Source organism: Salmo salar, chromosome ssa23 (assembly GCF_905237065.1).
Source record: "Salmo salar chromosome ssa23, Ssal_v3.1, whole genome shotgun sequence".
Lineage (NCBI taxonomy): Eukaryota > Metazoa > Chordata > Actinopteri > Salmoniformes > Salmonidae > Salmo > Salmo salar.
The window spans coordinates 37,575,567-37,596,702 of NC_059464.1; the positions used below are offsets into that span (position 1 = coordinate 37,575,567).

At 51.3% G+C, this 21,136-nt stretch overlaps 1 protein-coding gene across 1 annotated transcript in view; it reads right to left on the reverse strand.

The window, feature by feature from the left end:
- LOC106584541 (calcium-dependent secretion activator 2) overlaps positions 1-8,211 on the reverse strand; it is a 94,121-nt gene extending 85,910 nt beyond the window's left edge. The window contains exons 1-3 of the mRNA XM_014169953.2: positions 8,200-8,211; positions 6,738-6,949; positions 213-314 (exon numbers count right to left, since the gene is read on the reverse strand). Coding sequence (XP_014025428.2) covers positions 213-314; positions 6,738-6,949; positions 8,200-8,211 — 326 coding nt within the window. The remainder of the gene's footprint in view (positions 1-212; positions 315-6,737; positions 6,950-8,199) is intronic.
- Between the last annotated feature and the right edge of the window lie 12,925 nt (positions 8,212-21,136).

Genomic DNA, 21,136 nt, shown 5'->3' on the forward strand with positions numbered 1-21,136 from the left:
TTCGGACGCTAGAGACGATTGTGATTTTGTGAAAAAACATATCTCTAGCTTAAACTGACAGATTTATAGGGATTTTTTTATTATGCTAATTAGACCTTAGGGGGTTAAATGTGTGGAAGGTTTTTATTATACTCAGTTACTAGTGCATTACTGACAAATGAAGCCTACTTACCATTGTTTGTAATCATGTCAAATCGTAGAGGAAGTAGTACCTAAAATGAATGATCTGGTTGTCCAATAGACTCAGGAGACGGCTTCTTATGTCCTCAAACTGTTCTCTCTCTTCCTCAGTGACTGTGCCTATCCCATCCGGCCTGAAAAAAAAAAATGCACATTTTTGATGAGCATTTCATTATAGGGAAAATCTGCAGTTCAAACAACAACAAAGCGACCACCCCACCACCTTTTTTGGTAAACAGCTAAGGGATGGGGCTGGAGTAAAGTAACCACTCTGAAATTCATAGACGGGGCTATGGATGCAAGGACTGACCATCCATGAAATAAAAATGATAGTTTTAACCATGTTTTGAAAATATACTGTGTGTGTTTAGAATTACATAGTTTACAAACAATGTAAAAAAAAAATCAAAAAAGCTTATATTTTGGGTTCTGATGGGGTTGGACAGTTGCTCATTTAAGTTATATTTTTCAAGAATCAATGGCTATATATCATTCATTTAAAAGTCAACAAATGGATGTAGCAATCACAGATTGCCACTTTAATGTTTGTAAAGCTTCCATTCTCTTCTTGCCTTCCCATTAATAGGCACTCTGGGGAATGAGAAGAAAATGCAATCACTACCCGGACTGCTAACCTTGACTTCCTGGGCTTCTTTCAACTGAAAGAAAAAAGGCGCTGCCTCAAAACAACACTCGCTGTCGTGAGGTTGTCTGTGTTAATGAGTTGTGCTTATAAAAGCGTATGCAGTGAGCCCCTGAACATTATGTATTAGCCTCTAGCAGGGAAGAACGAGATGTATCTGCAACAATATTTGTGACTATTGTTTTTACTTCAGTTTATTTTAGTAAATACTTTAACACTTATTTTTCTTAAAACTGCATTGTTCATTACGGGCTTGTAAGTAAGCATTTCACTGTAAGGTGAAATGTTGTATTCGGCACATGTGACAAATACCATTTGATTTGACTTGAAGTTGAAGCAGAGAAACTGAATTGCAATTTAGTTATGAAGCTTTTACAAATTGTTTGTGTGTTGTTTACTCTGCCAAGAGAGTTACAAAAAAAGCTAACTAAGGTAATTCTATAATAAATATGAGTGTAAACCATCCTATCCAAAATGTGCCTGGTTTTAGAGTAAAATAATAAACCTCACATTAGAAACATAAAAAGGGATTTAGCTGTCATAAAGGACACTATAAAAAAAGAATCTCAAGAAATGGAGTAACAATGAAAAGCTTGTAGTGTATTGTGTCTGAACATCAGGCCTTCACTTCAACTGCTCTCCGTTCAATCCCCAAAAGGCCCTGGTCTACAATGAAAAACAGCCCTCTCTTCACAACAGCATTTGTAAGGACTACTTGTTCCTTAAATCCGTCAATTCATTAACTCCCCCCCTGCTGCCACCCCCTTTAACAAGCACCAGCTAATCCCAAAGGAACACACAAAAAGGATAGTGCTAGGAGGGGTGGGCGAGTATGCTCACTCATGGGATGGCAAGGACATTTTCTTTCATGTCGTGGTAAAAAGGGAGTGGATTTCTTGTTCTGTTCATCCCTCACACTCCAGCCCAAACGTCCAGATGAAGATATAAGGGCCATGTAAAGCAGCCCTCCCTCCCCATCCTTTGGCCATACACTAGGTCAGGGTTCCCCAACAGCGAATTTGGCCCGCGGGTGGTTTTAGCAAAAAAACAAAAAAAAAACATACAGTACTCATTCAAGGGTTTTACTATTGAAAGTTTCATCAAGCGCTATGATGAATCTGCCTCTCATGAGGACCGCTACAGGAAAGGAAGACCCAGAGTTACCTGCTGCAGAGGATAAGTTATTTAGAGTTACCAGCCTCAGATTGCAGCCCAAATAAATGCTTTGCAGAGTTCAAGTAACAGACACATCTAAACATCAATTGTTCAAAGAAGACTGCGTGAAATCAGGCCTTCATGGTTGAATTGCTACCAAAAAAAGCACTACTAAAGGACACCAATAATAAGAAGAGACTTGCTTGGGCCAAGACATACGAGCAATGGACATTAGACTGGTGGAAATCTGTCCTTTGGTCTGATGAGTTCAAATTTGACATTTTTGTTCCAACCGCCATGTCTTTGTGAGACGCAGAGTAGGTGAACGGATGATCTCCGCATGTGTGGTTCCCACCATGAAGCATGGAGGAGGAGGTGTGATGGTGCTTTGCTGGTGACACTGTCAGTGATTTATTTAGAATTTAAGGCACACTTAATCAGCATGGCTACCACCGCATTCTGCAGCAATACGCCATCCCATCTGGTTTGCGCTTAGTGGGAGTATCATTTGTTTTTCCACAGGACAATGACCCAACACACCTCCAAGCTGTGTAAGGGCTATTTGACCATGAAGGAAAGTGATGGAGTGTTGCATCAGAGGACGTAGCCTCCACAATCTCCCGACCTCAACCCAATTGAGATGAGTTGGACTGCAGAGTGAAGGAAAAGCAGTCAACAAGTGCTCAGCATATGTGGGAACTCTCAAGACTGTTGGAAATGCATTCCAGGTGAAGCTGGTTGAGAGAATGCCAAGAGTGTGCAAAGTTGTCATCAAGGCATAGATAGGGTGGCTACTTTGAAGAATATCAAATATAAATTTGTTGAACACTGTTATTTCATAGTTTTGATGTCTTCACTATTATTCTACAATGTAGAAAATGGTACACATAAAGAAAAACCCTTGAATGAGTAGGTGTGTCCAAACTTTTGACTGGTACTGTATATTATTTTATTATTTATAATTTTCATTGTTGGACATAAAATACTGTAAAAACACCAGGAAATCAGCTCCAAGTAATTCAAATTTTGGAACTCTGTTCCCAAGTATACCCACACATAAGAGAGAGACACGTGATCATATACAAATGTAAGCAAGGTTTAACATTTTTATGTTTTAGTTAAATATATATCTGTTTGGGCTTCTTGCAGTCAATTTGCAGTCTACAAATTATTTCCAATTAGTGTTCTGGCACCCCAACCAACCCTCAAGAAAACAAAATTGTCCAATGGCTGAATCTAGATGATCCCTGCACTAGGCCTTAGTCCCAGCCCAAGCCCATGGGTCCTGTGAGCTGACCAGTTTCTAAAATTCAAAGATAAGATAAACAAAGATAAGGAATATTTTCATTTAGCAAAGGCAACATGCCTTATACAAATATAGACACGTTAACACAAGCAAAACATCAGATTGCACGATTGATCAATACTGACAGTTTTGTGGCATGGAGTCGGACAAAGAACAGACTGTCACTCAGTTGTTCAGTCCTCTGATACATACCATCTCTATGTTGCTATCCTTGTAACATTCAAAGTGTTGCAAGGATACGAGCACTCAAAGCCTGCCTTGTTAACACCAAAAAGTTGGCAACAGGCCAAATTGAAAATACCCTGATAGACCATTAAAATCTCAAGTAGAACCCCTGTGCTTGTAACTGGCTTTCCCGCAGTAGCTTTTCTCTGACTGCTATCAAATCCAATCAAACTTCCTGTCATGCTTGGCTGCACACGTCAGAGCTGGGCGCGGTGCGACAGCTTGTCGAGGGCAGACGCATTGTTGATGCTTAATGAAGCAAGCATGTTTGAGTTGGGGCTAAACGCTGACCCCCACTCACAAAGGGTTAACAGGCTCCTGGATGGGGCTGTAGGTTACTGCAGTCTTGTCGGGACATCTGTAGTTTCATGTCAGGGTGTTTACAGTGGATAGGGCTCATCTGTAAGTGATGACTGTCGTCTTCGACCACGCTCCAAACCTCCGGATGTCTGGGCAAATCACATCCGACGGAGTGGGCGTCATCTGATGGTGAGTCGGCGGCCACACGTGGCAGGGCACTGTGTGCGTGTCACCTACCTTTAGCAGCATGGGGAACAGACAAGGCTGGCAGTTAGGAGAGACAGGGGATGGGTGGCATGAGGAGTCAGGGTGGCAGAAGTAAAAGCTCCGGTCACATTCCGAGCCCATGAGAGCCGGACGGCTCTGAGAAGCGGGGGATAGGAAGTGACAGGTGAGAAGGAGGTGAGCAGAAGATGTGTCCGCTGTCGCTGTTCACACGGCTCACAGTGCTGCCCTTTCGCTCCCTTTGCCATGGGCTGCTGTAACCGTGCTCCGCTCCCAAACACACCCGTCTCCATGAAGATGCAAGCCACACCTGCACAGACTCATGTTGGTGGCAAAGCTCAATGAGTCCACTCTTCATCATCTGTCAATCAAAACCAATGATCCACAAAAAGTTGTCAAAGTTAGCAAGTGTCCCCTTTTCAAGGAACACCGTTTTCCAGAAATCACAAGCCCCTTTCACAACCATTGTACAAAGAGTGTGATTATAAAAGACTACGTAAAGGGAAATGTACTAGCGGAAATGTATTTTGTGCAACATAATCTAACCTATGACAGCTAAAAAATGGCAGCTCTGATAAGGAAATAGTACACTCAACCAGTTCTTTGACAACTACTGTTCTCAAAGTGCAAAGGCTAAGCCCCAAATGCAGGGGTGCACCCACACATCACAAGGAAAATGCATGGGTTTTGTATACGGCAGATCTGACAATTTTTTTTAGATAATTTAAAATAAATGTTACATTCGCCAAGACCCACCCCTTTTCGTTTACAAAGACAAGTAGGTCACAGGTTGCATAAGGCTGTTGCATAAAGCTACCTCCATCTCAGTCTGTGGCCTCATGCTACCCGATGCCATCTTCCACTCCCTTCCACACCCTCTCTGGCAGCACCAGAGCACTGAATAGGCATCAATTATTCAAATTAGAACTCCAACTGACAAAAAGCCAGTTCCAGCAAATCTCCCCTGTTTATACATGGTGATTACACAGAGGCTAATCATTACGTTCTCTAATTGGCTAAATTACTCAACAAAGAGAGAAAGCACATATATTAGCATTTATCACAGGGGAAGTCAAGCATGGGGTTATTTGAGGTAAGTGGGAAACTAATAGCCGTAAAGGCATCTACATACTGCTCCTGGCAGAACTTGGCTGTGCCTCCCATACTCCCTTAAAATACCTTCACTTGAAATACGAGGAAAAAGCAGCAATAGCACTGTTAGTCCATCTTGAGACCCAGTAGTCAGTATACACTTCCTAGATACAGTAACTCAAGAAATCTGAAATCCATTTTGAAGTTTTTGCAGAGGTCTAAGTCATGGAATTTTACATCCAAGATGTTTAGTGCAGTATTTCTCAAGTGAAAAAATGTGCATAAAAAGTAGTTGTCTCATTGAATGACAATAAACACTTTATTGAAGAATCCCTACTGTTGACCAATCACCGACGAAGGGTCGTAGACTTCGGCTTCTGAACTTTGGCTTACCTCAGGAAAAAATGTGTGCATGAAAAGCCGAAACTATATTTGTGTCCAAAGATGAAAACAAACAAAAATGTCACAAAATGTAATCATAATGGGAAGCATGCGGATGCCTTAAGAGGGATAGCGTGGAGCTGTTAAGCCGACAAGTGGCCAAGGCATACTGCTCATATCAGACTAAGTACAAGAAACAAATGACATGCTTTTGACAAAAGTACTGTACCAACTCATGTCCAGAAAATATTATTATATTTCATTATAATTATTTGGTGGTCGTGAACATTTTTCTCTGTGTAAAAACCTTGGATATTTGGTTAAATCTAAACATCAACCCTCAAACATATATAGTTTCAGAAATTGTGTGTAGAAATGAATAATGATAAACCAAAGAAAAAGACATAAGAAGAAAACATGGAGGACGAAAAGGGAACAATTACCAACCTATTAAAAACTGATATAGAACCTGTATTTATTTTCTAATCATACTACGCTCCGATGCAGAGTTAACAGCTAAGTGATCATTTGTATGCAGAGACTCCGTATACGTTCTCCCTCTATCTCAAAGAATGGAGAAATGAAAAATAGACAATGAAAGAGCGGTGGTGGGTGGTTACTATTGTGGTATTATCAAGTCCCTTTGCAGGACTCGTCTTTACATCACACAAAAGCCCACCGTTTCTCTTTTACCTATTATTATCTCTTTTAACTAAATATGTCTTATTCCTTGATTTCTGAAATGTGAAATAAAAAGTATACAAGCTTTTCTATGGGTGTATGACAGCCTATAGGGGCAATGAATGGAAGAGTGTGAACAAGATTCCCACTAGGCACAGACATCAGTTTGGTTGAGTTGAAACTAACGTGAAATCAACAACAAAAAATGTCATCATGACATTGGATTTAAGTTAAAAGTTAGGTGAAAAAAAGACAAAATTCCTCTCCCTACGTCGATGACTTTTTGCAAATCCAATCAGTTTTCCACGTTGATTCCACACCATCACATTTACGTTTTTGGGTTGAAATGACGTGTAAACAATGTTGATTCAACCAGTTTTTTCCAGTGGGATGAGTCTTTTCACTGGTTATAGATTTTAAAAAATCATCTTGACAATTACCATCTGAGCTCCGGAGACAACATTTCAGTTCGGCAAAAAGTAAAAGCAAAAACCTGTAGTTGCTTTAATACAACACTTAACTAATTTGTGGAGCTTTTGATGTATGTACCTATTGCCATGGATGTGGGAGGCACAGAAGGCATAGCTGTAATGTAGAAGAGTGGGGTCGACCAGGGTGTTGTTCTCAGAGTAGTCCATCAGGTCCCGGAGGTAGCTGAGGTGGCGGTGGCAGCCCCTCACACCGTAGCGGGCGCAGTACTCATCCAGCACAAACACCTGACCTGGACTGAACCATCCCTGTGGACACAAACAGAGGAAAGGCTAGAGAGGATAGTTTTTGACTTATTGGGATGCCTGCCACTGATGGTCTCTAACAGGATGGTCTGCCGGAATCTGTGGAGAAAAAGAAACCGAATAGATAATTACAGCTTCCTTTTTTTTTTTAAGGAGGATGGAATTTTGAACTCCTCACATATTTTTATTTTATTTGTGAAAAGATTGGAGCAAATGAATAGAGGGATGAGAAATGTGTAGTGCTGAAGTGGGGATGGAACCGGGACCCGCCGCGGGGGGATTGTATATGATTCCGTAGAAGAGAGCATTACCGTTTGACCAGACCACGGGCCATAGTTACGCCTTCTATGTCAACATTGATTGGAAACTAGATGTTTTTTATTTATATAGATCAGGGGTGTCAAACTCATTTCACCGCAGGCCACATTCAGTCTTCACCAAGGCCCGGATTGCCACACTTAAAATGTATTATATTTCTTTGCCATCAAACTTAGCAAAAAATATTCCTCCATCTATTGCTTTTGGAATTTTCTAAACTTTCATTTCGATTACTGTTAGCAAGCTGGACAGAGAGAAGAGACTAGAAATGGAGGTCCATTATTTCTACACAGTTTCCATTTGGTTTTAGACATTTCAAAGTCGATCGAGATCCTTTTGTTTTGTCATCATATTCTGATGATTATGTTTTTAGTTTTTTTACTCTCCATTATCACTGTAAATACAGACCCTCTGCAATAAGCTGTTAAAGAGAAAATCCCAGACCATTTCCAATGATTAAACAAATGAGACCAAGGTTAACCCGCCAACAATTCATTCACCAAAAAATTAAAAATAAATTCACTCTAAGTAGGAAGTGATCTGAAATCTTAGAACGTTCATTAGTTCATTCATCCTGCACATAATAACTAAATTAGGCATGAATCTTAAACCTAATTAAGACGCCTCTCGGAAGGAATATTAACAAATTAGCACCTCCGCCGAGCAGTTGCCCATAACGACGCCAATAGATCCCTGGCATGGCAACCGTGACTCTTCGGGTGGCGATGGTTGACCTGGGAGCGACCCAGACATGTGCAATACTGTGCCTTACAAATCTGTCACTCTGAATCCTTTCTATTTCCAAATTAAATTTGCACTTGATACTTAAATGGAAGGCAGAATAAATCTTTCTATTTTTCTTGAGATTTAGAGTCAGAAACAACAACATGCCAATGGATACAAATGATAACGGGCTCCAATTCTTGGTCTTCCTCATACTGCAAATAATAGCAACCTACTTCTTGAGACATCCTGATAGGGAATGGGTCCGAGATTTCAAACCTGGATAGAATAGGACTCCTTCATGTCTTAAAGACTGTCAGAGAATCTTTGTACAGTCAAAACATAGCTTCACTAAGTGAGTTGGAAATGACCTGACTTCACCACACATTTCCTTTTCTGTCTCTCCGTCACTTCTACTTCTCCAATTCTTCAAATAAATAATTCTCCAAATAACTCCTCCTTTATTTAGTCATTCTCTCTCATCATCTGAATCATTCCCTTTCTCCATCTCCCTCTTTCTATCATTCATTTCCCAACTCTGTCTCTTTCGTTCATTCCCCAACTCTTTCGTTCTCCCCTCTCTTTCGTTTGTTCCCCCCTCTCTCTCGTTCGCTCGTTCGTCCCCCTCTTTCGTTCGTTCCCCCCCTCGTTCTCTCTCCCATTCGTTCCCCCGTCCCCCCCTCTCTCATTCGTGACCCCATCTCAACCTCTCTTTCTCGTTCCACCCTCTCTCGTTCGTTCCCCCTCTCTCTCTCGTTCGTTCGTTCTCTCGTTCGTTCTCCCCTCTCTCTCTCTCTCTCTCTCGATAGTCCCCCATCCCAACCTCTCTCATTCGTTCCCCCTCTCTCCCTCTTGTTCCCCTCTCTCATTCGGGTCCCCTCCTCTCTCTCTCGTTCCCCCTCTCTCGTTCGTTTCCCCCCTCTCTCGTTCGTCCCCCCTCTCTCTCGTTCATTTCCCCCCTCAATCTCTCTCTCGTTCGTTCACCCCTCGCTCTCTCTCGTTTCCCCCCTCTGTCTCTCGTCCCCCCTCTCTCTCTCTCGTTCCCCCCTCTCTCTCGTTCCCCCCCACTCTCTCGTTCCCCCCCTCTCTCTCGTTCCCCCCTCTCTCTCTCTCGTTCCCCCCTCTCTCGTTCCCCCCTCCTCTCTCTCTCTCGTTCCCCCTTCTCTCTCTCTCTCTCTCTCTCTCTCTCTCTCTCTCTCGTTCGTTTCCCCCCTCTCTCTCTCGTTCGTTCCCCCCCTCTCTCTCTCGTTCGTTCCCCCTCTCTCTCGCTCTCCCCCCTCTCTCTCTCGTTCGTTCCCCCCCTCTCTCTCTCGTTCGTTTCCCCCTCTCTCTCTCTCGTTCGTTCCCCCTCTCTCTCTCTCTCGTTTCCCCCTCTCTCTCTCTCTCGTTCGTTCCCCCTCTCTCTCTCTCTCGTTCCCCCTCTCTCTCTCTCTCGTTCGTTCCCCCTCTCTCTCTCTCTCGTTCGTTCCCCCTCTCTCTCTCTCGTTCCCCCCATCTCTCTCTCTCTCTCGTTCCCCCATCTCTCTCTCTCTCTCTCTCGTTCCCCCCTCTCTCTCTCTCTCTCTCTCTTGTTCCCCCCCCCTCTCTCTCTCTCTCTCTCTCGTTCCCCCCCTCTCTCTCTCTCTCGTTCCCCCCCTCTCTCTCTCTCTCGTTTCCCCCCTCTCTCTCTCTCTCGTTTCCCCCCCTCTCTCTCTCTCTCTCGCTCGTTCCCCCCCCTCTCTCTCTCTCTCTCGTTCCCCCCCTCTCTCTCTCTCATTCCCCCCCTCTCTCTCTCTCTCTCTCTCTCGTTCCCCCCTCTCTCTCTCTCTCTCGTTCCCCCCCTCTCTCTCTCTCTCTCTCTCTCTCTCGTTCCCCCTCTCTCTCTCTCTCTCTCGTTCCCCCTCTCTCTCTCTCTCTCGTTCCCCCTCTCTCTCTCTCTCTCTCGTTCGTTCCCCCTCTCTCTCTCTCTCGTTCCCCCCCTCTCTCTCTCTCGTTTCCCCCATCTCTCTCTCTCTCTCGTTCCCCCATCTCTCTCTCTCTCGTTCCCCCCCTCTCTCTCTCTCTCTCTCTTGTTCCCCCCTCTCTCTCTCTCTCTCTCTCGTTCCCCCCTCTCTCTCTCTCTCGTTTCCCCCCTCTCTCTCTCGTTCGTTCCCCCCTCTCTCTCTCTCTCGTTTCCCCCCCCTCTCTCTCTCTCTCGCTCGTTCCCCCTCTCTCTCTCTCTCTCTCTCGTTCCCCCTCTCTCTCTCTCTCTCTCTCTCGTTTCCCCCCTCTCTCTCTCTCGTTCCCCCTCTCTCTCTCTCTCTCTCTCTCTCGTTCCCCCCTCTCTCTCTCTCTCTCGTTCCCCCCCCCTCTCTCTCTCTCTCGTTCCCCCCCCTCTCTCTCTCTCTCGTTCCCCCCCTCTCTCTCTCTCTCTGTTCCCCCCCTCTCTCTCTCTCGTTCCCCCCCCTCTCTCTCTCTCCCTCTCCCCCCTCTCTCGTTCGTCCCCCCCTCTCTCTCTCGTTCGTCCCCCCCTCTCTCTCTCGTTCGTCCCCCCTCTCTCTCTCTCTCTCTCGTTTCCCCCCTCTCTCTCTCGTTACCCCTCTCTCTCTCTCTCTCTCTCGTTCGTTTCCCCCCCCTCTCTCTCGTTCGTTCCCCCCCTCTCTCTCGTTCTCGTTCCCCCCCTCTCTCTCTCTCTCTCGTTTCCCCCCTCTCTCTCTCTCTCTCCCTCCCCCCTCTCTCTCTCGTTCGTTTCCCCCCTCTCTCTCTCTCGTTCGTTTCCCCCCTCTCTCTCATTCCCCCCTCTCTCTCTCCCTCTCCCCCCTCTCTCTCTCGTTCGTTCCCCCTCTCTCTCTCTCTCGTTCGTTTCTCCCCCTCTCTCTCTCCCTCTCTCGTTCCATCCCCACTCTAACTCTCGTTCCCTCCCCCCTCTCTCTCTCTCTCTCTCGTGTCCCCCTCTCTCTCTCGTTCGTTCCCCCCTCTCTCGTTCCCCCCCCTCTCTCTCGTTCCCCCCCTCTCTTGTTCCCTCCCTCTCTCTCGTTCGTTTCCCCCCCTCTCTCTCGTTCGTTCTCCCCTCTCTCTCATTCGTTCCATCCTTCTCTCCCTCTCCCCCCTCTCTCTCTCTCTCGTTCGTTCTCTCTCCCCTCTCTCTCTCTCTCTTTCCATCCCCCCTCTAACTCTCGTTCCCTCCCCCTCTCTCTCTCTCTCTCTCTCTCGTTCGTTTCCCCCCCTCTCTCTCGTTCGTTCCCCCCTCTCTCTCGTTTCCCCCCCTCTCTCTCTCTCGTTTCCCCCTCGCTCTCTCTCGTTCCCCCCCTCTCTCTCTCTCTCCCTCTCCCCCCGTCTCTCCGTCACTTCTACTTCTCCAATTCTTCAAATAAATAATTCTCCAAATAACTCCTCCTTTATTTAGTCATTCTCTCTCATCATCTGAATCATTCCCTTTCTCCATCTCCCTCTTTCTATCGTTCATTTCCCAACTGTCTCTTTCGTTCATTCCCCAACTCTTTCGTTCTCCCCTCTCTTTCGTTTGTTCCCCCCCTCTCTCGTTCGCTCGTTCGTCCCCCTCTTTCGTTCGTTCCCCCCTCGTTCTCTCTCCCATTCGTTCCCCCGTCCCCCCCTCTCTCATTCGTTACCCCATCTCAACCTCTCTTTCTCGTTCCACCCTCTCGCGTTCGTTCCCCCCTCTCTCTCTCGTTCGTTCGTTCTCTCGTTCGTTCTCCCCTCTCTCTCTCGATAGTCCCCCATCCCAACCTCTCTCATTCGTTCCCCCTCTCTCCCTCTTGTTCCCCTCTCTCATTCGGTCCCCTCCTCTCTCTCTCTCTCTCTCGTTCCCCCTCTCTCGTTCGTTCCCCCCCTCTCTCGTTCGTCCCCCCTCTCTCTCTCGTTCATTTCCCCCCTCTCTCTCTCTCTCGTTCGTTCACCCCCTCGCTCTCTCTCGTTTCCCCCCTCTGTCTCTCGTCCCCCCTCTCTCTCTCTCTCGTTCCCCCCTCTCTCTCGTTCCCCCCTCTCTCTCGTTCCCCCCTCTCTCTCGTTCCCCCCTCTCTCTCTCTCTCGTTTCCCCCCTCTCTCTCTCTCTCTCGTTCCCCCCCCTCTCTCTCTCTCTCTCTCTCTCTCTCTCTCGTTCGTTTTCCCCCCTCTCTCTCTCGTTCGTTTCCCCCTCTCTCTCTCTCGTTCGTTCCCCCCTCTCTCTCTCTCTCCCCCTCTCTCTCTCTCCCTCCCTCTCCCCCCTCTCTCTCTCATTCGTTCCCCCTCTCTCTCTCTCGTTCGTTCCCCCTCTCTCTCTCTCTCTCTCGTTCCCCCCCCTCTCTCTCGTTCCCCCCTCTCTCTCTCTCTCTCCCTCTCCCCCTCTCTCTCTCTCGTTCCCCCCTCTCTCTCTCGTTCCCCCCTCTCTCTCTCTCGTTCCCCCCTCTCTCTCTCTCGTTCCCCCCCCTCTCTCTCTCTCTCCCCCTCTCCCCCCCTCTCTCTCTCGTTCGTTCCCCCCTCTCTCTCTCGTTCGTTCCCCCCTCTCTCTCTCTCTCGTTTCCCCCCCCTCTCTCTCTCTCTCTCATTCCCCCCTTCTCTCTCTCTCTCTCTCTCTCGTTCCCCCCCTCTCTCTCTCTCTCTCGTTCCCCCCTCTCGTTCCCCCCCTCTCTCTCTCTCGTTCCCCCTCTCTCTCTCTCTCGTTCCCCCCTCTCTCTCTCTCGTTCCCCCCTCTCTCTCTCTCTCTCTCTCGTTCCCCCCTCTCTCTCTCTCTCTCGTTCCCCCCCTCTCTCTCTCTCGTTCCCCCCTCTCTCTCTCTCTTGTTCGTTTCCCCCCTCTCTCTCTCTCGTTGTTCCCCCCTCTCTCTCGTTCCCCCCCTCTCTCTCTCTCTCTCTCTCTCTCTCTCCCTCTCTCCCCCTCTCTCTCTCGTTCGTTCCCCCTCTCTCTTCGTTTCCCCCCTCTCTCTCGTTCGTTTCTCCCCCTCTCTCTCTCTCTCGTTTCCCCCCTCTCTCTCGTTCGTTCCCCCCCCTCTCTCGTTCGTTTCCCCCCTCTCTCTCTCTCTCGTTCCCCCCTCTCTCTCTCCCTCCCTCTCTCTCTCGTTCCCCCCCTCTCTCTCTCTCGTTCCCCCCTCTCTCTTTCTCTCTCTCTCGTTCGTTTCCCCCCTCTCTCTCGTTCGTTCCCTCTCTCTCTCGTTCGTCCCCCTCTCTTCTCTCTCGTTCCCCCCTCTCTCTCTCTCGTTCCCCCTCTCTCTCTCTCTCTCTCTCTCGTTCCCCTCTCTCTCTCTCTCGTTTCCCCCTCTCTCTCTCTCTCGTTCCCCCCCCTCTCTCTCTCTCGTTCCCCCCCTCTCTCTCTCTCTCGTTTCCCCCCCTCTCTCTCTCTCTCGTTCCCCCCTCTCTCTCTCTCTCTCCCTCTCCCCCCTCTCTCTCTCGTTCGTTTCCCCCCTCTCTCTCTCTCGTTCGTTTCCCCCCTCTTTCTCGTTCGTCCCCCCCTCTCTCTCTCTCTCTCGTTCCCCCCTCTCGCTCTCTCTCGTTACCCTCTCTCTCTCTCGTTCCCCCCTCTCTCTCTCGTTTGTTCCCCCTCTCTCTCTCTCGTTTGTTCCCCCCTCTCTCTCATTCCCCCCTCTCTCTCTCTCTCCCTCTCCCCCCTCTCTCTCTCGTTCGTTCCCCCCCTCTCTCTCGTTCGTTTCCCCCTCTCTCTCTCGTTCCCCCCTCTCTCTCTCGTTCCCCCCTCTCTCTCTCTCTCGTTCCCCCCTCTCTCTTTCTCTCTCTCTCGTTCGTTTCCCCCCTCTCTCTCGTTCGTTTCCCTCTCTCTCTCGTTCGTCCCCCTCTCTCTCGTTCGTCCCCCTCTCTCTCTCTCTCGTTCCCCCCTCTCTCTCTCTCGTTCCCCCCTCTCTCTCTCTCTCTCTCTCTCTCTCGTTCCCCCTCTCTCTCTCTCTCGTTCCCCCTCTCTCTCTCTCTCTCGTTCCCCCCTCTCTCTCTCTCTCGTTCCCCCCTCTCTCTCTCTCTCTTGTTCCCCCTCTCTCTCTCTCTCGTTCCCCCTCTCTCTCTTCTCTCGTTTCCCCCTCTCTCTCTCTCTCGTTCCCCCCTCTCTCTCTCTCTCGTTCCCCCCTCTCTCTCTCTCTCTCGTTCCCCCTCTCTCTCTCTCTCTCCCTCTCCCCCTCTCTCTCTCGTTCGTTCCCCCTCTCTCTCTCTCGTTCGTTTCCCCCCCTCTTTCTCGTTCGTCCCCCCCCCTCTCTCTCTCTCTCTCTCGTTCCCCCCTCTCGCTCTCTCTCGTTCCCTCTCTCTCTCTCGTTCCCCCCTCTCTCTCTCGTTTGTTCCCCCTCTCTCTCTCTCGTTTGTTCCCCCCTCTCTCTCTTTCCCCCCCTCTCTCTCTCTCCCTCTCCCCCCTCTCTCTCTCGTTCGTTCCCCCCTCTCTCTCGTTCGTTTCCCCCCTCTCTCTCTCGTTCCCCCCTCTCTCTCTCTCCTCCCTCTCTCTCTCGTTCCCCCCCTCTCTCTCTCTCGTTCCCCCCTCTCTCTTTCTCTCTCTCTCGTTCGTTTCCCCCCCTCTCTCTCGTTCGTTTCCCCCCTCTCTCTCTCTCTCTCTCGTTCGTCCCCCTCTCTCTCGTTCGTCCCCCCTCTCTCTCTCTCTCGTTCCTCCCCCTCTCTCTCTCTCGTTCGTTCCCCCCTCTCTCTCTCTCGTTCGTTCCCCCCTCTCTCTCTCTCGTTCGTTCCCCCCTCTCTCTCTCTCGTTCGTTCCCCCTCTCTCTCTCTCGTTCGTTCCCCCCTCTCTCTCTCTCTCTCGTTCGTTCCCCTCTCTCTCTCTCGTTCGTTCCCCCCTCTCTCTCGTTCGTTCCCCCTCTCTCTCTCTCTCGTTCCCCCCCTCTCTCTCTCTCTCGTTCGTTCCCCCCCTCTCTCTCTCTCTCTCTCTCGTTCGTTCCCCCTCTCTCTCTCGTTCGTCCCCCTCTCTCTCTCTCTCGTTCCCCCCTCTCTCTCTCTCCCTCTCTCTCTCTCTCGTTTCCCCCCTCTCTCTCTCTCTCTCTCCCTCTCCCCCCTCTCTCTCTCGTTCGTTTCCCCCCTCTCTCTCTCTCTCTCTCGTTCCCCCCTCTCTCTCTCTCTCTCGTTCCCCCCTCTCTCTCTCTCTCGTTCCCCCCTCTCTCTCTCTCTCGTTCCCCCCTCTCTCTCTCTCTCTCTCTCGTTCCCCCTCTCTCTCTCTCTCGTTCCCCCTCTCTCTCTCTCTCTCGTTCCCCCCTCTCTCTCTCTCTCTCGTTCACCCCCCTCTCTCTCTCTCTCTCTCTCTCTCTCTCTCTCTCTCTCTCTCGTTCGTTCCCCCTCTCTCTCTCTCTCTCTCGTTCGTTTCCCCCCTCTCTCTCTCTTCATTCCCCCCTCTCTCTCTCTCTCTCTCTCTCGTTCCCCCCTCTCTCTCTCTCGTTCCCCCTCTCGTTTCCCCCCCTCTCTCTCTCTCTCTCGTTCCCCCCTCTCTCTCTCTCTCGTTTTCCCCCCCTCTCTCTCTCTCGTTCCCCCCTCTCTCTCTCTCTCTCTCGTTCCCCCCCTCTCTCTCTCTCGTTCCCCCTCTCTCTCTTGTTCGTTCCCCCTCTCTCTCTCTCGTTTGTTCCCCCTCTCCTCTCTCTCTCTCGTTCCCCCTCTCTCTTTCTCTCTCTCTCTCTCTCTCTCTCTCCCTCTCCCCCCTCTCTCTCATTCGTTCCCCCCCTCTCTCTCTCTCGTTCCCCCCCTCTCTCTCGTTCGTTTCCCCCCTCTCTCTCTCTCTCGTTCCCCCCTCTCTCTCTCTCCCTCCCTCTCTCTCTCGTTCCCCCTCTCTCTCTCTCTCGTTCCCCCCTCTCTCTTTCTCTCTCTCTCGTTCGTTTCCCCCCTCTCTCTCGTTCGTTTCCCCCCTCTCTCTTTCTCTCTCTCTCGTTCGTTTCCCCCCCTCTCTCGTTCGTTTCCTCTCTCTCTCTCGTTCGTCCCCCTCTCTCTCGTTGTCCCCCTCTCTCTCTCTTCGTTCCCCCCCCCCTCTCTCTCTCTCGTTCCCCCCCCTCTCTCTCTCTCTCTCTCTCTCGTTCCCCCTCTCTCTCTCTCTCGTTCCCCCTCTCTCTCTCTCTCTCGTTCCCCCCCTCTCTCTCTCTCGTTCCCCCCCTCTCTCTCTCTCGTTCCCCCCCTCTCTCTCTCTCGTTCCCCCCCTCTCTCTCTCTCTCGTTCCCCCCTCTCTCTCTCTCTCGTTCCCCCTCTCTCTCTCTCTCTCCCTCTCCCCCTCTCTCTCTCGTTCGTTCCCCCCTCTCTCTCGTTCGTTCCCCCCTCTCTCTCGTTTCGTCCCCCTCTCTCTCTCTCTCTCTCGTTCCCCCCTCTCGCTCTCTCTCGTTGCCCTCTCTCTCTCTCGTTCCCCCTCTCTCTCTCGTTTGTTCCCCCTCTCTCTCTCTCGTTTGTTCCCCCCTCTCTCTCATTCCCCCCCTCTCTCTCTCTCCCTCTCCCCCCTCTCTCTCGTTCGTTCCCCCCTCTCTCTCGTTCGTTCCCCCTCTCTCTCTCGTTCCCCCCCCCTCTCTCTCTCCCTCCCTCTCTCTCTCGTTTCCCCCTCTCTCTCTCTCTCGTTCCCCCCTCTCTCTTTCTTCTCTCTCTCTCGTTCGTTTCCCCCCCTTCTCTCTCGTTCGTTTCCCCCTCTCTCTCTCTCTCTCGTTCGTTCCCTCTCTCTCGTTCGTCCCGCCCTCTCTCGTTCGTCCCCCTCTCTCTCTCGTTCCTCCCCCCTCTCTCTCTCTCGTTCGTTCCCCCCTCTCTCTCTCTCTCTCGTTCGTTCCCCCCTCTCTCTCTCTCGTTCGTTCCCCCTCTCTCTCTCTCGTTCGTTTCCCCCCCTCTCTCTCTCTCTCGTTCGTTCCCCCCTCTCTCTCTCTCGTTGTCCCCCCCTCTCTCGTTCGTTCCCCCCCTCTCTCTCTCTCTGTTCCCCCCTCTCTCTCTCTCTCTCGTTCGTTTCCCCCCTCTCTCTCTCTCTCTCTCGTTCGTTCCCCCCTCTCTCTCTCGTTCGTCCCCTCTCTCTCTCTCTCGTTCCCCCCCCTCTCTCTCTCCCCTCTCTCTCTCTCGTTCCCCCTTCTCTCTCTCTCTCCCTCTCCCCCCCTCTCTCTCGTTGTTTCCCCCCTCTCTCTCGCTCTCTCTCGTTCCCCCCCCTCTCTCTCTCTCTCTCGTTCCCCCCTCTCTCTCTCTCTCTCTCGTTCCCCCTCTCTCTCTCTCTCTCTCGTTCCCCCCCCCTCTCTCTCTCTCTCGTTCCCCCCTCTCTCTCTCTCTCTCTCGTTCCCCCCTCTCTCTCTCTCTCTCTCGTTCCCCCTCTCTCTCTCTCTCTCTCGGTCCCCCCTCTCTCTCTCTCTCTCGTTCACCCCCCTCTCTCTCTCTCTCTCTCTCTCTCGTTCGTTCCCCCATCTCTCTCTCTCTCTCTCTCTCTCTTTCTCGTTCGTTCCCCCTCTCTCTCTCTCGTTCGTTCCCCCTCTCTCTCTCTCGTTCGTTCCCCCTCTCTCTCTCTCGTTCGTTCCCCCTCTCTCTCTCTCTCTCTCGTTCGTTCCCCCTCTCTCTCTCTCTCGTTCGTCCCCCCTCTCTCTCTCTCGTTTCCTCCCCCCTCTCTCTCTCTCGTTCCTCCCCCTCTCTCTGTCTCGTTCGTTCCCCCTCTCTCTCTCTCGTTCGTTTCCCCCCTCTCTCTCGTTCGTTCCCCCCTCTCTCTCGTTCGTTTCCCCCCTTCTCTCTCGTTAGTCCCCCCTCTCTCTCGTTCGTTTCCCCCCTCTCTCTCTCTCTCGTTCGTCCCCCTCTCGTTCGTTCCCCCTCTTCGTTCGTTCCCCCTCTCTCTCTTTCTCGTTCGTTCCCCCTCTCTCTCTCGTTGGTTCCCCTCTCTCTCTCTCGTTCGTTTCCCCCCTCTCTCGTTCGTTTCCACCCCCTCGCTCTCGTTCTTTCCACCCCCTCGCTCTCATTGTTTCCACCCCCTTAGCTCTCGTTCGTTTCCACCCCCTCGCTCTCATTCGTTTCCACCCCCTCGCTCTCATTGGTTCCACCCCCTCGCTTCGTTCGTTTCCACCCCCTCGCTTCGTTCGTTTCCACCCCCCGCTCTTGGTTCCACCCCTCGCTCTCGTTGGTTTCCACCCCCTCGCTCTCATTCGTTCCACCCCCCCTCGCTCTCATTCGTTCCACCCGCCCTCTTGTTTGTTCGTTGCCCCCTCTCGTTCGTTCCCCCCTCGCTCTACCTCGTTTGTTCGTTGCCCCCTCTCGTTCGTTCCCCACTCGCTCTACCTTGTTCGTTCGTTCCCCACTCGCTCTACCTTGTTCGTTCGATCTCCCCTCTCTCCAGTTCGTTCCCCCCCTCTCTCTCGTTCGCCTCTCTCTCTCGCGTTCGTCTCTCTCTCTCTCCGTCTCTCTCTCTCTCTCTCTCCCTCTCGCGTTCGTCTCTCTCTCTCTCTCCCTCTCGCGTTCGTCTCTCTCTCTCTCCCTCTCGCGTTCGTCTCTGTCTCTCTCTCCCTCTCGCGTTCGTCTCTCTCTCTCTCTCCCTCTCGCGTTCGTCTCTCTCTCTCTCCCTCTCGCGTTCGTCTCTCTCTCTCTCCCTCTCGCGTTCGTCTCTCTCGCTCTCCCTCTCGCGTTCGTCTCTCTCTCTCTCGCGTTCGTCTCTCTCTCTCTCCCTCTCGCGTTCGTCTCATTCACTCACTCACTCCCTCTGAATCCCCCTCTCCCTCTGAATCTCCCTCTCTCTGAATCTCGCTCTCTGAATCTCGCTCTCTGAATCTCCCTCTCTCGCTCTCTGAATCTCCCTCTCTCGCTCTCTGAATCTCCCTCTCTCGCTCTCTGAATCTCCCTCTCTCGCTCTCTGAATCTCCCTCTCTCGCTCTCTGAATCTCCCTCTGGATCTCCCTCTCTCTCTGAATCTCCCTCTCTCTCTGAATCTCCCTCTCTCTCTGAATCTCCCTCTCTCTCTGAATCTCCCTCTCTCTCTGAATCTCCCCTCTCTCTGAATCTCCCTCTCTCTCTGAATCTCCCTCTCTCTGAATCTCCCTCTCTCTGAATCTCCCTCTCTCTGAATCTCCCTCTCTCTGAATCTCCCTCCCTCTGAATCTCCCTCCCTCTGAATCTCCCTCCCTCTGAATCTCCCTCAATCTCCCTCTCCCTCTGAATCTCCCTCTCCCTCTGAATCTCCCTCAATCTCCCTCTCCCTCTGAATCTCCCTCAATCTCCCTCTCCCTCTGAATCTCCCTCTGAATCTCCCTCTGAATCTCCCTCTCCCTCTGAATCTCCCTCTGAATCTCCCTCTCCCTCTGAATTTCCCTCTGAATCTCCCTCTCCCTCTGAATTTCCCTCTCTCTCTGAATCTCCCTCTCTCTCTGAATCTCCCTCTCTCTCTCTGAATCTCCCTCTCTCTCTCTGAATCTCCCTCTCTCTCTCTGAATCTCCCTCTCTCTCTGAATCTCCCTCCCCGTCCCTGTGAATCTCCCTCCCCGTCCCTGTGAATCTCCCTCCCCGTCCCTGTGAATCTCCCTCCCCGTCCCTGTGAATCTCCCTCCCCGTCCCTGTGAATCTCCCTCCCCGTCCCTGTGAATCTCCTCCCCGTCCCTCTGAATCTCCCTCCCCGTCCCTCTGAATCTCCCTCCCCGTCCCTCTGAATCTCCCTCTCCGTCCCTCTGAATCTCCCTCTCCGTCCCTGTGAATCTCCCTCTCCGTCCCTGTGAATCTCCCTCTCCGTCCCTGTGAATCTCCCTCCCTCTCCCTCTATCCGAATCTCCCTCCCTCTCCCTCCCTCTATCCGAATCTCCCTCCCTCCCTTCCGAATCTCCTCCTCTCTCCCTCTCTGAATCTCCCTCCTCTCCCTCTTGAATCTCCCTCCCCTCCCTCTTCTGAATCTCCCTCCCTCCTCTCTCTGAATCTCCCTCCCTCCCTCTCTCTGAATCTCCCTCCCTCCCTCTCTCTATCCGAATCTCCCTCCCTCCCTCTCTCTATCCGAATATACCTCGCTCCCTCCCTCTCTATCCGAATATACCTCGCTCCCTCCCTCTCTGTCCGGATCTCCCTCCCTCCCTATCCAAATCTCCCTACCTCCCTCCCTATCCGAATCTCCCTCCCTCCCTATCCGAATCTCCCTCCCTCCCTGAATCTCCCTCCCTCTCTGAATCTCCCTCCCTCTCTCTGAATCTCCCTCCCTCTCTCTCCGAATCTCCCTCCCTCTCTCTCCGAATCTCTCTCCGAATCTCCATCCCTCTCTCTCTCCGAATCTCCCTCTCCCTCTCTGAATCTCCCTCCCTCCCTCTCCCTCCCTCCCTCTCTCTATCCGAGATCTCCCTCCCTCCCTCTCGCTATCCGAGTCTCCTTCCCTCTCTATCGAATATGCCTCGCTCCCTCCCTCTCTCTCTATCCGAATCTCCCTCCCTCCCTCTCTATCGAGTCTCCCTCCCTCCCTCCCTGAATCTCCCTCCCTCTCTGAATCTCCCACCCTCTCTGAATCTCCCTCCCTCTCTCTCGAATCTCCCTCCCTCTCTCTCGAATCTCCCTCCCTCTCTTTCCGATCCTCCCTCCCTCCTCTCTCTCCCTCCCTCCGCTCGATCCCCCCCCTCTCTCCCTGAATCTCCCTCCCTCTCTCCCTCGCTATCCGAATCTCCCTCCCTCTCTCCCTCGCTATCCGAGTCTCCCTCCCTCTCTCCCTCGCTATCCGAATCTCCCTCCCTCTCTCCCTCGCTATCCGAATCTCCCTCCCTCCATCCCTCTCTATCTATCCAAATCTCCCTCCCTCCCTCCCTATCCAAATCTCCCTCCCTCCCTCCCTCCCTCCCTCTCTATCTATCTGTCCAAATCTCCCTCCCTCCCTCTCTATGTATCCAAATCTCCCTCCCTCCCTCTCTGTGTGTCCAAATCTCCCTCCCTCCCTCTCTATCTGTCCAAATCTCCCTCCCTCCCTCCCTCTCTATCTATCCAAATCTCCCTCCCTCCCTCCCTCCCTCTCTATCTATCCAAATCTCCCTCCCTCCCTCTCTATCTGTCCAAATCTCCCTCCCTCCCTCTCTATCTCTCCAAATCTCCCTCCCTCCCTCTCCAAATCTCCCTCCCTCCCTCTCCAAATCTCCCTCCCTCCCTCCCTCTCTGTCCAAATCTCCCTCCCCTCTATCTATCCAAATCTCCCTCCTCTCTATCTATCGAGTTTCCCTCCCTCCCTCTCTATCGAATTTCCCTCCCTCCCTCTCTATCCAATTTCCCTCCCTCCCTCTCTATCGAGTTTCCCTCCCTCCCTCTCTCCCTGAATCTCCCTCCCTCGCTATCCGAATCTCCCTCCCTCTCTCTCTATCCG